The following is a 15,122-nucleotide window of genomic DNA, read 5'->3' on the forward strand; positions in this document are numbered from 1 at the left end:
GTGAATTTTCAGGGACATGTTACAACCCCTAATTTCATACGCCAACAGTAAATTATTCATTAGTTCTTTATAGTTATCACTTCTACAGTTACCCAGAAAATTTAATACAACTTCCTTGAATGCAATCCAGACAGCTCTCTCTTTTCCTTCCAACAAAGATTCGAAGTGATTGTCCTTAATTATTTCTCTAATTTGTGGTCCATTCAGAACTCCCTCTTTTATTTTTGAATCAATAATAGCAGAAAATTTTTCCTGGATATGTTTAAATGCTTCAGATTTATGATTCATCCCTTTAACAAAATTCTTCATTAACGCTAACTTAATGTGTAAAGGGGTAAAATTACTTTGCTTTGAGATACAAGAAGTTGATGTATAATATTTTTTTTTCTCTGGCTCTAGTGTTCGTTGTTTTATTTTATAATGCTTATCTCGAGCGCAACTGTCCCATTCGCACAGAAAGCAGCAAAATTTTGTGTAGCCTAATTGCATTCCAAAAAGCAATGCTACAACCTTCAAATCGCACATATAAACCATTTGTACTTTGAATATTATCATTAAAGCACACTTTAAAGAAATACACGTCTTACACAGAATACTAACGCCACGGAATTCTCCTGGTAAACTGAAGCTATTTCATACGGCGAACCTGTTTCTTCTCCTCCAAATGGAACCGAAAAGGACAATAAAACAATTTCCGCTTCTAGAAGTGGTTTTGACAGGGTGGTCTATTGCAAAATATAAACTACAATAATGTAATTAAAGCTCAGTGAAAGAAATACACATCTCAAGTAAAATCAGGTAAACTCAAGCGAATTCATACTGCGAACCTGTTTCACCTCCTCCAAATAGACTCGTAAAAGGGCAATAAAATAATTACCGTTTTTTACAAGTGTTTCTAACATGGTGGCCTACTTATTTAGGGTGGTTCAAAAAGAGCGCCGGTTTTGAAACGGCTGGTAAATTTTCGTTTGTCGGTTGGTGACATTGTTTTGTTTAGTTTCTATTTCCAGGAACATTCCGATTGGTGACTCAGTTTGAATTTCTTGCATTCTCGCACTCTGTGTCTGACAATGGAGCAGTTCACTTGTGCGTAACATGTGTTAATCGTGAAAACGTTTTATCAGAATTTAGAAAGTTATGCTGCAACTGTCAAGCGACTTCGCGCGATTCTAGGGCGTAATGAAGCACCGAATGAATCAACAGTTCGCAGATTTATGAAAATGTTCTTTGAGACGGGTTCAACAGTAAACCTTAAAAGTCCTGGGCATCGTCGTTCTGGCCAATGAGCAGAACATTGCGGTGGTTCGTGACAGTGTGGCTGTTAGCCCAATGAAATCAATTCGTCGACGTTCACAACAGTTGGGCTTCAGTATGGAGAATTCTCCGGTATGATCTCAATTACCATTCCTACAAAATTCAGTTGATCCATGAGCAGTTCCCGGATCGCCTCATTTCGCGCAATGCTGATCATCAATGGCCACCAAGGTCATGTGACTTAACTCCTTGTGACTTTTTTCTTTGGGGTCGTCTTAAATCATTGGTGTATGCCAATAAATCCCGAAACATTCATGACTTGAAGGAGGAAATTGGACGAGTTGTCAGCGAAATGGAAGTGGAAACTTGTCATGCAGTCATAGTGAATTTCATGGACAGAGTTCTTGCATGCCAGCGCAGTAGAGGTCATATGACCTACATCATATTTCATACATGAAATGGGAAGGTTATATGAACATGTTTATGTATTTTGTTTCTGTTTATTGTAGAAATAAACTTCTTAATTTGATATATCAAACCCGGTTCTCTTTTTGAACCACCCTTTACTAATATATATATATATTTTTTTCACATAATAAGTCTTCACATTTGTAAAACAAAATAGTTACACACGGAATGCGGTGTTTTTTTAAATAAAATGCAAAGAAAATGAATTATATTTATATCTCGAAAACCCGAAGTGCTCGTTATTTTTTAATTCAGGAGGTCGAAATTAGTAAGAATTTGTTAGTTTTATGTCTGGCGCAATATGACTGTTGACCAGTGTAATTTTGTAGTAAGCTTAAGCCTAATTCTCTGCTCTACACCATCACTCATTATTGATTTAATATATTATTTTTCTTTATTGTGAATCGTGCAGGAGTCATAAACATACAAAATGACGTTTGTGCAGTACATTAGTAGTATTTAATTTTAAGACTCTTTCAATCATATAGATTTTTGGGCATATTAAACGTCCTTAGGAAATAATAAGCAAATACAATAGAATTTTTCATATAGACAGTCCTCTATTATTGACGCCATTTTCTAGCCTAGGCCAGCTTTCCAAAGCCACACAGCCAGCAAATCAGTTGTCGCGAGCAGACAGTTTTAAGCTGTCGCGAGGCGTTGTAAAGCAAAACGTAGCATTGCGCCGCACCGCATCGCGTCTGATTCTGTGTGCACCCAGCCTAAGAAAGCAATGGCGTACTGAGGTGGAACAGGCCATGGTGCCTACACCGTGAAGAAGTTGATGACGATGACGACGACGAGGACTATGACGATGACGACGACGACGACGACGATGAACTGTGTTAAGCTTGAAACTTCTTGCTGTAACCAATAGTGAGAGACATTTACTAAAGCTCTCCTATTTATTTTGGATAAAATGAAAGGCACTCGAGTTGTTAAGAGTGACAGTTTTGCATGAACAGTAATATCTGCTAAATTAAAAGCAAAGTTAATCTTTTTGAAGGGAAAAGTTTTAATTTATCGACATTATCTATGCGTGTTCTGATATTTCACGCTCTTATCATTTTCATTCCTGAGATTATACATTTCTTGAAACAATTTAACAGAAATTCTATTTCAAATTTGCGTTAACTTGGCTTTTATTTGTATTAATTTTTTTCACCACAATAGTTTATTATGCCACATAGAAAATTGTGAAATAAATTATATTTTCAATGTGACGTAAAATGTGCATAATTTACACATTATTTATGTAAAATAAGTAGCATACAGTATATGTTATATAATTTAAGCGTCCAATTCTGCAATAGTAGGTAGTGTATCTGGGACGAGACAGCAAACAGCTTTTCAATATAAACAATAATAAACAAGAGTTAATATTGTAGTGAGTAAGACATTTTGCATAGCTGCATCTGTGGTTCAATGCTATGGAGAAACTTGTACTGTAAGCGAATATAATGCTTATAATACTTTTTTTTTTATTTTTCCTATTAAAGATTTATTTCAGCATTTAAGTATCTGATATTCCTCAGTCAAGTCGCGATGGAGTGTATTATGGACAAAGCAGATGTTGCAGGTTTTTCTCGGGATACTCCCGTTTGCCTTTTTCTTTATAACACTCTCCACCTCCCCCCTCATTTCATCTATCTGTAGTAATTAAATATAGGCTGAGGTGAAGTTTTTAGGGTAGTGTGTTCCCGATGCTGATATGGGAAGGGTTTGGGAATTCAGGCTCTGGGGCTTATTAGGTACCCTTCTGGGAATGGGATCTGTCAGAGCTGAGGTAGATTAGCTCAACTGTCAACATCGAATTCACGAATGCCGTCCGGACCATCTATTGGACTGGAACAATAGTCGCAAATAAGGCGCACAGTGGATTAATGTAAGTCTGAGTGCATAGATCTATTTCGGATCCGGTCCTCGAAAAGCCAGTCAGTCAGCTAACTCACATGTATGTTTGTTTACAGTGTACAAAATAGGTGTTTCATCATGTGCTTCGGGTAGTCTATACTTACATAATTTTATTTAACAATCATTAACATCGCCAAGTGTGTGACAGACAAATTGATAATGCAAACAAAACTGCTACGGTACCTGTTATCATTCTGTCAATATTACACTTCTCTTTATCAGCTGCTCGATGCAATATGCTGTGTGTTATCAATTTCATTTGTCGAGACATTAGTTGTGGAAAGAAATTGTGTTATCCAAGTAAGTAATGTAAAATGAAAATTGGTATTTTCTTGTGCGTATGTTTAAATTAGTCCGAGTGTAGTTCATCTTGTAAAGCATCTTTATTGAAATATTTTCTTTTCAAGAGTCTGTCCACAATCCAAATCGACATACTTTGAAACCTATAAGCTTAGCAGGCATTGGCCTCAAGATGTCTATACTCATAACAGGTAACTTAATGAAGAAAAAGCAACGAGTAATTTTTTCTGTATCCTTCTCAATAAGAAAGTGTGTTCTTTCACACGCTATAAAGGTATCGAAGAAGAAAGAGGGCTATATTATATTAATTCCGAAGTAAGAATTTTTATCCATCTTTAAAAGTCCATACCCTTTGCATCTGAGAAACCGCAAGCATAAAAATCACTAGACCACGTTTTATTTTTTAAGCAGTACCTATATTAAACACGAAGCTGGTAAGATTATATTTTCAATAATTGTAGATTGAAATTTTAAAGAAGGTTTAAATTCTGTAGAATACAATCTGTTTCATAGTTCTTGATATTTTGTAATAAAATTACGCATCTTATTAAATTTGTATGTAGGCTATTTTTAATAAAAGAAAAATCAGAACAGTTTCGGAGAAAACTACATAAAAACAAAATTATTGAAGTGTTATTAAACTAACTTTATCACTGAGTTAAGTATAGGTCTAATGCTCGTATTATCATATTATACAGATTTTTTAAATTGAGACTATCACATTTATTTCTTGTATCAGTGTTCTCTGAAAGAGTTTTTCGATGACTTCAAACAGTGAAAAGTAAGATTATTATTATTATAAAAATTTTCATACTTAATGTAATGCTAATTAAGAATGTATTGCAAAAATAATTTCGGAAATATTGATTTAGATAAGTACAAACGTTTACATTCATCGTGTGTTCGAAATAAACAATACTGTACTATTGTTAAATCTTAAATGAAAACTGCAAATTTCCCTTGAAATAAAGCCTACCTTTATTTTAGAGAAAACAGTGTGAAACAATGAAACAGCCATTATCAGCAGTTCTTCAAAAGTGTGAGGAGACATTGAATGGTGCAACATATGCAGACTTTTTCGACATGTTGTAGAACTCACTCAGTGATGTTGCTCTCACTGTAAGGATAACAATGTAGCTTCAACAAGATGGGGTCTAGCTCACTTTTCAGTCACAGATCGACAACTTGCTGATCAGTTATTTCTCGGATGGTGGATTAGACGATGAGGACTGTATTGGCTGCCGCAATCTTCTGACTTACCTCCAAATGACTTACTTTTGTGGTGGTGAATTAAAGAAATCATCTATCAGGTGCGTCCAACAACAAAGGAAGATATAAAAGAAATAATTAGAGCAGCCTGTGGGTCTCTCAGCAGTGCTGAAGTCTTCTGAGCAACTCAAGACGTAAGAAAGAGATCGCAGTGTTGTTTAGCACAGGGTGGTGGACATTTTGAGCAGTTATGAAGAGTGTTGTGTGGGAATAAGTGTTCCTATTATCACAATAACTAAGGTACTGTATTTACAATTTATTTATTTTTCTGTTTTATTTGATTGTGAATAAAGAATAAAAGTTAGAGAAAAAAAGTTTGTGAAAGTTGTTTCTTTTTTAAAAATCCTGTTCAAAGATACCTACACGAGACTTGGAAGCCTAGTTATTTTCTCGTAAATTAAAAGAGATCTACCATAATTAATGGTTTATTAGAAGCATGGTTTCAATCAGCTTAGTTTTGCAAGAGTTATGAAACATAAAGTGTTTTTATGTGCATTATAACATCTGTTTATTAGTACCAGCAGCCAGGGTTGCCAGATGTTCCGATTTGCACATAAAAATCACGTGTCCTGCTTTGAATCGGGATGGGACCCAAGAAGTCCCGCCTTTAGAAAATTAACATTACCTGTATAATTTTGTCATTACCTAGTAACTATTGTTGTTTAAATAATTACATTAAATTTAAATTAACTTATGCAACAATGCAGAAAGATAAATTTTTCAAAGAGTGGCGTAAGTAAAGAAGCAGACAATGTAAGTAAGGCGGAACTAAACTTTCTATATTATTGTGTCAAGCATTCTCACAATAAAATTGTCTGCTGATTGTACAGGATAATTATTTCAAGATTCTAAGATAGTCCGTAAATACAGTTGTGAGAGAACAAAGATGACACAAATAGTTAAAAATGTTTTATGACCATTTTCAGTAGTAATGGCACCATACGTCAGGGTGTCAGAAATGAAAAAAGAAAGTTTGACGTTCAAACAGATACACCAAATAAGGAACATTAAAACGTTCCTATTACTGTAAGTGTCTTCTATGTGTCACTTGTGAGGTTCAGACCTGTTTTCGGATAGTTGACTGAACAACAACACTAACAAGAATAATAATCCACATATGATAAACACGAACTATTGTGGCATAAGTTACTAATGTGTGATGTGCAAATCTAGCACATTGTCATTGACATGCTAATGACATTTAATGTGTAATGTATCCGTATTTTGGCTTCCTAAATTATGGTAACTCTAATTTTGGTTAGGTTAATTATGTCGCTTTAGGAGCCAGGTTTTAGTGTCATTCTGTAGTCATTTATGTTCTCCTTCAGTTAACCACTTTTCGGATTTTGAAATTGGCATATGAATGCGTTCTGTGAATTACCATGTTAATACTAAAGGTGCACCATAAATAGACTGACTACATTATAACAAATATGTTTTCTTGTGTTACAGATTATGACAGAAGACTTGAATGATGAGAGAAATCTGTGAAAAGCTGCGAAAAATTTAATTTCCATTTGTATTTACTTGAGGTAGGTCTAACATTATGCTTTATACAGTTATATCAACTAGTTACAATACAGGCCTATTTGAGAAATGTAAGCCTATAATTAATTGTATTCACAAGGTAAAAGATGTCAACTCAATTCAAACTAGAGACATCCAACATCCAACAGCAGTGATACTGTAACATAGCAAGAAATGACTGGTTGATTGATATAAAAGACCACACACTTGAAAATGTATTCATTGTTTTATAGACTGGCTTTACTTAATTGAATGTCACTCTTCATTTATGCACTTCGTACTTGACAGGTACTATTCATTCATTATACACGGAACACTGTCGACAAGTGAGATTTTGAATCAGTATACTCCATAGCCTACTTTTTCACTAGAAGTTTCTCTGGTCATTATTGTAGTGACATTAGTGAGAACTTCGTCAAGAATAGCGAATTGAGTCCTGAAGATAATTATCTTTTATATGCAGAAAATCTGCTATGACTTGCCAACAGCTGTGCTATCATATTAGTCACTATACTTGTTTTCCTCTTATTTTTATTTATCTAGTTTATATTAAATAATTTGTATATAATTGTTTTCATTAGTATTAAGTCAACATTTAGTGCTCACAGTGTTTGCATTTCCACCTTCTTCTGTGTACATGCTATTTTTTCAAGAACTGTATTATCCTGTCCAGTAAATGGCAGTTATTACCGGTACAGATACTAGTTGCCTGGGAAAAGATGAAATGAGCACTCTTGCCCCATTCATGCTGCAAGTATGAAAGAACGCAAATAATCCGTGGTATCTTTTAGTTCCAGACGCAGCTTGATGGAGTCATGTTTCACTTTCTTTTCTCACTTTACAACCTTGAAAAACTTGTTTCCTGAGTTAGGTCATTCACTATACTGTAATTAAATATTTTCCTCCTGGACTATTAGGACCGTATTCATAGACATTCTTAGCACGGGCTTCCGGTGGGTGATCAGCAAACTAGCGTTTTTCCTATTCATAAACCAGTGTTAGCGATATGATATGATATGAATCCTGTACAAGCAACCAGTTGATAGCTGGGGCTAGTTTAGCACACTCGTAGCACAGGCTAGCAAAATGTCTATGAATAGCACCCATAATCGTTATACCATTCTTACTAATGCTTCTACCATTTCAAGGCATTTACTGTATAAGGTGATATATGAATTTCTTGTTTTCTACTTTCTCATATACCAAATATAAGCTCTGTCTATTTATCTATCTCTGTCCTTACATCTTCCCATATATCACTGTACCAACAACTATTTCTTTTAACTCTTGAACACGAATTTTGGTCTTATTCAGTATCTTTGAGTTAATTTATATACAAATGATGTAATGTACATGAAATATAATTTTAATTTTATTATAAAATTAATGAGTCTTTGCTTGAGAAAGAAAGGCACAAAATGGCGATTTATTTAAAATCGAATATTAAAGCAATATTATTATTATTATTATTATTATTATTATTATTATTATTATTATTATTATTATTATTATTATTATTATTGTTATTGTTATTCTACAGTCTAAAAGAAGAATCAGGTGATGGTTGTTTGGTGATGCTGGAAATGGGGATGGTGATGAAGAAGACAGTTAATTCACATTTCTCAATAAAAGGGGAATTCATAATTCTAATCAATAAAAAAAAAATTTCATCTACATTATGTCTTGATCGTATAAACTGTTCAATTTCTGTAACATATGACTAATGTAATGATTAGATTAGATTAGATTGGATGAGATTAAATTAGATCTTTATTAACTGATAGAATTACAAACATTTATGGCATCGTTAGTACACAAGAAAAATGACATAACATACAATATAATATAAATAAACTTAATTCTAAATAAGCTTCACATGCAAAACTACAATTGAGGAGCTTGCTGTATAAACGTTCTCTGTTCACTCATGCCGTTTTTCCATCAAACATTTAAAACGATTCTACACTATGTGGAGCATGCTTCACCAAAATTTTGTTAACATAGATATAAAACTGAGGAAAATGTAGGGATTTTTGTAACACCATGCTGACGAAGCTGATAGGTTATAAACAGCTGATTACACCACTGCTGTCCTCACTAAATGTTAGAACAGATTGAAGTGTGTTTGTTTACTTTAAAATTGTAGTAAATAGATCTACAATCATCTATACTCAAGTCCCCTGCGATGGATGAGTGGTCAGACCTTCAGCCTGTCATGTAGGCCGGTCCGACATTGAGTCCCAGTCAGGCCTGGAGTTTTTCAGCGAAAAATCCATAGTGACACTTGTGGCGAACAATTTCGTAGTTGTGGTTTTTATTGGGGTTCTCCCGTTTCCCCATATTAGACATCTACATTCCGTTAACATTTCTCCATTTCATTAACATTCCATAGCATTCCCCGAACATTTCCTGGCGATGCATGGAGGGGGATGCCTGTTCGAAATCTGAATATGCAGTGAACCTTAGTGTAGTCAGCTAGTGCGGGTTTGGGAATGCACCTAGCTTGAGGGTCAGCGCAATAGATCGTTAAAAATCATAGTGCTGAGTCATAGTGACCTCTCCCGAAAATTCCATTTCATTCCATCTACATCAGAATTATTTCATGGAAATGGGATAATAAAATAGTGGGGAAGCTCATTACAGAAAATATTTGAGGAGAAACCTAAGACAAAAGGAGCCAATTTTCTATTCAGAAATATTGCAGAATTCAATACAGACAACATGGGAGTCTTCTGGCAGTAGAAACTTGCAATCGAGTATATGTGCCTTTTTCTTTCCTGATCAAGAGAATGATATTTCCTTAGAACCTTGTTGGCACATTGCCATTGCTGCCAAAAATCAAAATGAAACCAGCCATATTGAATAATTTTAAAGTCATTATATGAATTCTTATCAAGTGAAGAAATACAGTGGTTTGAGCTGTAGTTTCATGAAGAAGAATCTTCAGATGGTGACATTTCTGATAATGAACTTGTCTTTCCTGAGGCTGAAGACATAAGTCAATGATTCAAACATAATGGGCATTAATTTAATTTCTGTTGAAGAAAATGTTTCTTAGAATTATCATAATGAAAAAAAATTTTCCATTTTTGCAGTAAATTTATCATTTGTAATAAACACATGTGGTTCCCATTTCTCGTCAGTAAATGGAATGACAGAAAACAATTTCAGTTGTGTCTCTAAAGTGTCTTTATTGTGGCAATATCTTCATTTTTTATAGAAATTTATATAATGGGAGAATATAAACTATTTAAAAAAATGGTTACATTCACAACTAACAAACTGTTATCAACAAAAAAATTGTCTTCATTTCTTTGTTCGGTTGTTTTTCCCAAAACAAGGTTTTCTAACTGAGGTCGTTTTTCCAGCAAGCTCCTTAATTCCTTTAATTATACATTGAACATGGAAAACAATGTTGATTATACAAGATAATATATATTATAGTACAGCTTAATACTAAATGACATGCAAAAAACCATTCTTAAATATATCAGCTCGATCTTAGTCTCCACTGTTCCATCCAGTCTCTTCTCTGTTTCATTTTCCCAGTCTTGACTTCAACTCTGGGTTATCTGGGACATAAAATGATCAATGGCATTATCAAGAAGAGAATATTAATTACTAAAATTTTAAATTTAAAACTGTGGAATGAGGCTATTAAAAATTCTGAATTAATTTATCTAGTGTTTAATTTGTTTTACCCAGAACAAACTGAATTACACCAATAGGAGTCAGTACATTTTGAATGTGGGTTTCTGGCAAGAAAAGAAAATATAGTTGCACTAGCCATTTAATGCTTATTTTAATACAGTGCAAAGGTTGCTTGCAGTGGAGCTAATAAATTCCTCAAGATTTAGCATTACTCTTTGTTGCAGATGCGTGGCAGTTGCTGACTGACCAAGATGAAGGTGTCAAAAAGAAAACAAAATGCAGCTGAGGACAGTGGTGCAGAATGCACTCTTGTGAGTACTTTCACATTAAATGTATCTATTTATTGTTGTTATCATCGTCATCATCGTCATTATCATTGTTGTTATGATGTGATGCCAAAGCAGGTAGCTTATTTTGTTACTGTACTAAAGATTTCCACAGTTGCAACGAGGGATGAATTATTTGGGATGACCAAGAAAGAGAGGTGAATTTCTCTCTAGGGAAAATTAATTTCTTCCTTTCCTTCTGTGATAATATTTAAATTCAAATGTTTGTAACATGTTTCTCTAAGCTTAACGTTTATTTTTAACCACTTCTCTCAAGTTACAAACAAATGAATGCAGTAGAATATCTACAAAATGACAATTCTTGATAACTTAAGATAAAAACATTCAGTTCTTTGCCTTCACTATTTTAACATAACCTTAATTGAATGTAGCAGAAGTATAGGTACCACAATGTTTGAATGTCCTTTTGTGAGACTGAAGTTATAATGAATATTTAATTACTATATAACACGAATCAGAATATAAATTATAATATGGGTATAAATTGTGAGGCATAAGTCATACGGTATTTACTTCAGGTTGTACATGGCCTACTTAAAGAAATATTAGCAGATGTATTGTTCCTTGTGTGAATGCACATTTATTAATTGTTTTAATATGTTAATTTCACTTTATATCCCACAATAAGTTCCTCTCTTGAACTTATGTTCCCTAGCCAAGGAAATAATATAGCATATACAGGTGATTCACGAGGAAAGATAAAAATTTAGTGTACAATATCTTAGGCCATTTTGAGCGAAAAAGTTATATGAACATGGGTCCGTTTTCGAAAGATGGCAGAGCTATATGCATTTTTTTTGGTAAAACGTCTTGCCTCAATGTGAATCAGACGTCACCACATGCTGCTGACGTGAGATGTGAGACAAGGTCATGGATCGCAATGAATGACGTAACATTGGAATCTACATTGTGAGCAACGTGGATAAGTTCATTCACCTCACAAATGTCCCATCGCCTGCCCTTATCTGATTTAATGACACAGATCCCACGCATAACACAAACACACTCTCGCTTATTAGTTCACAGCAGTTCAGTCAGCTACTTACAGTACAGTAGTTATACAGGTACAGTTATCGGAAGTGTTAAGTTGTGTTTTTCAAGATGCCTTATAAATTTTCGACTGCAGAATATGCCGATATTGTATATGTTTATGATTCGTGCGATGGAAGTTTCTTGCATGCCATCGCTGAATATGAACAATGCTTTCCGAACAGAAGAGTACCATATCGAAGAGTATTTACTGTCTATGGGGTTGGATGAAAGACTTGGTATACCAAAGGAAGGTGAAAACGAGAGAGGCACTAATCTACCGTATTTTGGATGATGCATGCTGCATAAAGAACAGCCACGTGCAACTCACCCGAGCGATGAGTGCAATTCATGTCCGAGCGCAACAGTGCATTGAAGCAGAAGGAAGTAACCTTTGAAAATGTGCGAAAACATCGACCACGACATCTAGAATATTAGGTATGTATGCATATGTGAGTATAAACTTTAAATTTGTCCTTTATCTGTCTCTGAATGCGTGTTAGTACAATGGAATCCCAGAAGTTTTTGTGAAATCAAAGAGCTGTATCTCCATAACTGTTCGAAAACGGACCTATATTTATATGAACTTTTTGACCCAGAATGACTTCAGAATTCACATCTCAAATTTTTTTACCTTTCCTCGTGAATCTTCCTGTATATTCATTTGATGCAAGGTGTAGACCATATTAGCCTATGTAAATGTACCTGAAAATAACATAAAATAAGAAAAGGAAAGAGTCTCTTGCCAAATACAGTCTTTCATAAGTAACTGATCACTCGAAAAATTGACTAATTTTTACGATTTTTGGCTGTGTTGTACATCTCTGCTAGTAAAAATCTTTCCTGGTGCTGTACACTTGGTTTGGTTACACGTTTGTCCACTAGAAGTCTCCACTTTTCTATGTAGAGATGAATGAACTACAGTATCGCTACGAAACTTAAAACATAGAGTTAGTGCCAAGAAACAAAAAATCACGATAAATTACACTTACACTAATTAAGACTCACATTTCTCAACATGTCTGTTGCCCTGAAGAAAAGCACAAATGCAAGCGACGGACCATCTCCTTGTGCACTCTCAAGAGCATTTCAGGAGTAAACCATCTGTATCATGTGTACAATCCTTTCCATCAATTCTGGGATGATGCTAGGTTTATCTGCAAACACACTATCCTTAATAAATTCCAGTCGACCTGGTTGGCGTGTTGGTATAGTGCTGGCCTTCTATACCCAAGGTTGCGGGTTCGATTCTGGGCCAGGTCGATGGCATTTAAGTGTGGGGAGTTAAGTTTGGAGATCGTGGCAGTCAAGCAATTGGACCTGCATGACTGATCCACTTGTTAAGAAACACTTCAAGCAAGGTTCGAACATCTTGTGCATGCTGTTCGTTTGTCATACCAATGTAAACACACATGGAATAAAAATGGCGCTTTCTGGTGGACATATTGTGACTAGATCGACTTCTGGCGGACAAACGCGTAACCAAATCAAGTGTACGGCACTGGGAAAGGTGACTGTGACCTAGTTTCAAGTTGCACATCACTTCAGCAGGCCACACTATGCATGATGTGTATCTGTGGAGAGTTATGTCTTGTACTAGGGTGAGTGTATGTGTAAGTGTAGTGTAGGGAATGGGTGAGGATGATGATGAAGATGAGGAAGGGAGAAGGGGAAACCTGGTGCTGGCACATAGCCTACTCCTATCGAATAGCACCAAAGGAGCCGCCAGGCTTAACATCTCCGTCTAACAGACAAATCACTATCAGCACTGGCATATGCCTTCTTTTCATATGTACTGTAGAGAGATTTAGAATTTAACTGAGGCATATTAGTGCACAGGGAATCGAATCCAGGCCAGCTAGTCTGGAGGCAGATGTGCTATCCGAGATCTAACTGTGGGGTGTGTTCCAATCTTTCCCCTATTTCATCCAGTTTTTCCTCAGTACACACCATGGTTTTTTTGCTGTTTTTTTCAATACTGATCTCGTTTCTCTACATTTTTAACCAGGTTGTCTATGGTGTTGCTATGTAGAATGGTAACATTAGGAAATTTTCTTGCAAATCGTCTTTTTAACTTTCCACAATCACTGTTCTTCAGATAAGTCTGTATCATGAAAATACTTTGCTCTAATGTAAATTTCTGTGGTGCAAAAGTGACCAAGCAAATCTAAACACTTCACTAACACAACCAGAAGAATAACATGCAATCTAACGTCAACATAACTACTCCTATGGAGAGACTGAACTGAACTGCCGAGCATGATGTAGATAGTTTGTTGCATGTTGCATAGCCTTCATGCCAGTCACACTATACCTGCTTGACCTACAGTATGTAAGCGAATACTTTGTGTATAGATATGTGTAACTAAATGTGTGTCAAAACTTCAGGGGCATATTCCTCTCATATAGAGGATGTAAAAATGTTTTATGAACATTGGTCCGGAAATGCTTTACAGCCCTTTTCTTACAACTCTGCTTACATTGTATGAGGTGGTACATTATGAAATAAAAATAACATACCATTTGAAAATCTGTCTTTCAGAAAGTTTTCAAGATGGTCCCTGTTAGCATGGATACATGCTTCAACCCATCATCACATTGAATCTTGGATACACTGATATATTCCTAGACAATGTCGTTTTATCTCGCAGCCTTCCAAAATACCGGTTCAAAAACTCCCTTCATCTTGGACCGGGATTCCATTTACAAGCTCTTTTAAATGGCACCACAAATAAAAATCTAGCAAGTTATGTCTGGAGAGCGCAGAGGCCAAGTATTGGTCCATCTGTAGCTATCCATTTGTCACGGAACCTTTGATTTTTATCTCTTGTATGGAGCTGTAGCCTAAGGCTTATTGTGTTTACTACTCCTATTCTGTGACCGATTGGATAGCCTAACGGCCATGCTCTTGTACAAGTACAGCACGTCGCACTGTGAACTTAATCTGGGCTATGGTATGGATGATGATGATATGTGAATTAATGATGACGAAATGAGTCAGCAATTTTGCTTCAATTGGTTGAGGGAAAACCCCGGAAAAAAACCCAACCAGGATTTGAACCTGGGCCTGCTCATTTCATGGTCAGTAGTAATAAATTGTGTTAAAATTCTGTGCTGTCTGTTCTTTAAAGAAGGATTGGATATAACTGACATATTAAGGAAACGATGTTATAGGAACTATAAGAGCAGCAAATAACTATAAAATATTATCCAAGACTGAAATAAATGTTAGAAAGGAGAAAGAAAATAAATAATTAACATAACAGATTGACAGCAAGTGTTTAATATAAAATTATCATACCAAGACTAGAATTCGTAACATTCACGTCATGATGTAAGTGAGCGTTATACCCACCCCTGATT

The 15,122-nt window shown here is 35.2% G+C and overlaps 1 protein-coding gene across 8 annotated transcripts in view; it reads left to right on the top strand.

The window, feature by feature from the left end:
* LOC138706168 (uncharacterized) overlaps positions 1–15,122 on the top strand; it is a 51,498-nt gene that overhangs the window by 26,847 nt on the left and 9,529 nt on the right. For 6 of the 8 annotated variants that reach the window (XM_069835161.1, XM_069835162.1, XM_069835159.1 and 3 more), the window contains 2 exons: positions 6,658–6,737; positions 10,608–10,694. In XM_069835161.1, coding sequence (XP_069691262.1) covers positions 10,635–10,694 — 60 coding nt within the window. In that variant the 5' untranslated portion in view covers positions 6,658–6,737; positions 10,608–10,634. Of the gene's footprint in view, positions 1–3,193; positions 3,937–4,043; positions 4,128–6,657; positions 6,738–10,607; positions 10,695–15,122 lie in introns of those variants that run through there. The other 2 variants (XM_069835166.1, XM_069835165.1) reach the window with 2 other exon arrangements.

The sequence above is a fragment of the Periplaneta americana genome, chromosome 9 (assembly GCF_040183065.1).
Source record: "Periplaneta americana isolate PAMFEO1 chromosome 9, P.americana_PAMFEO1_priV1, whole genome shotgun sequence".
Lineage (NCBI taxonomy): Eukaryota > Metazoa > Arthropoda > Insecta > Blattodea > Blattidae > Periplaneta > Periplaneta americana.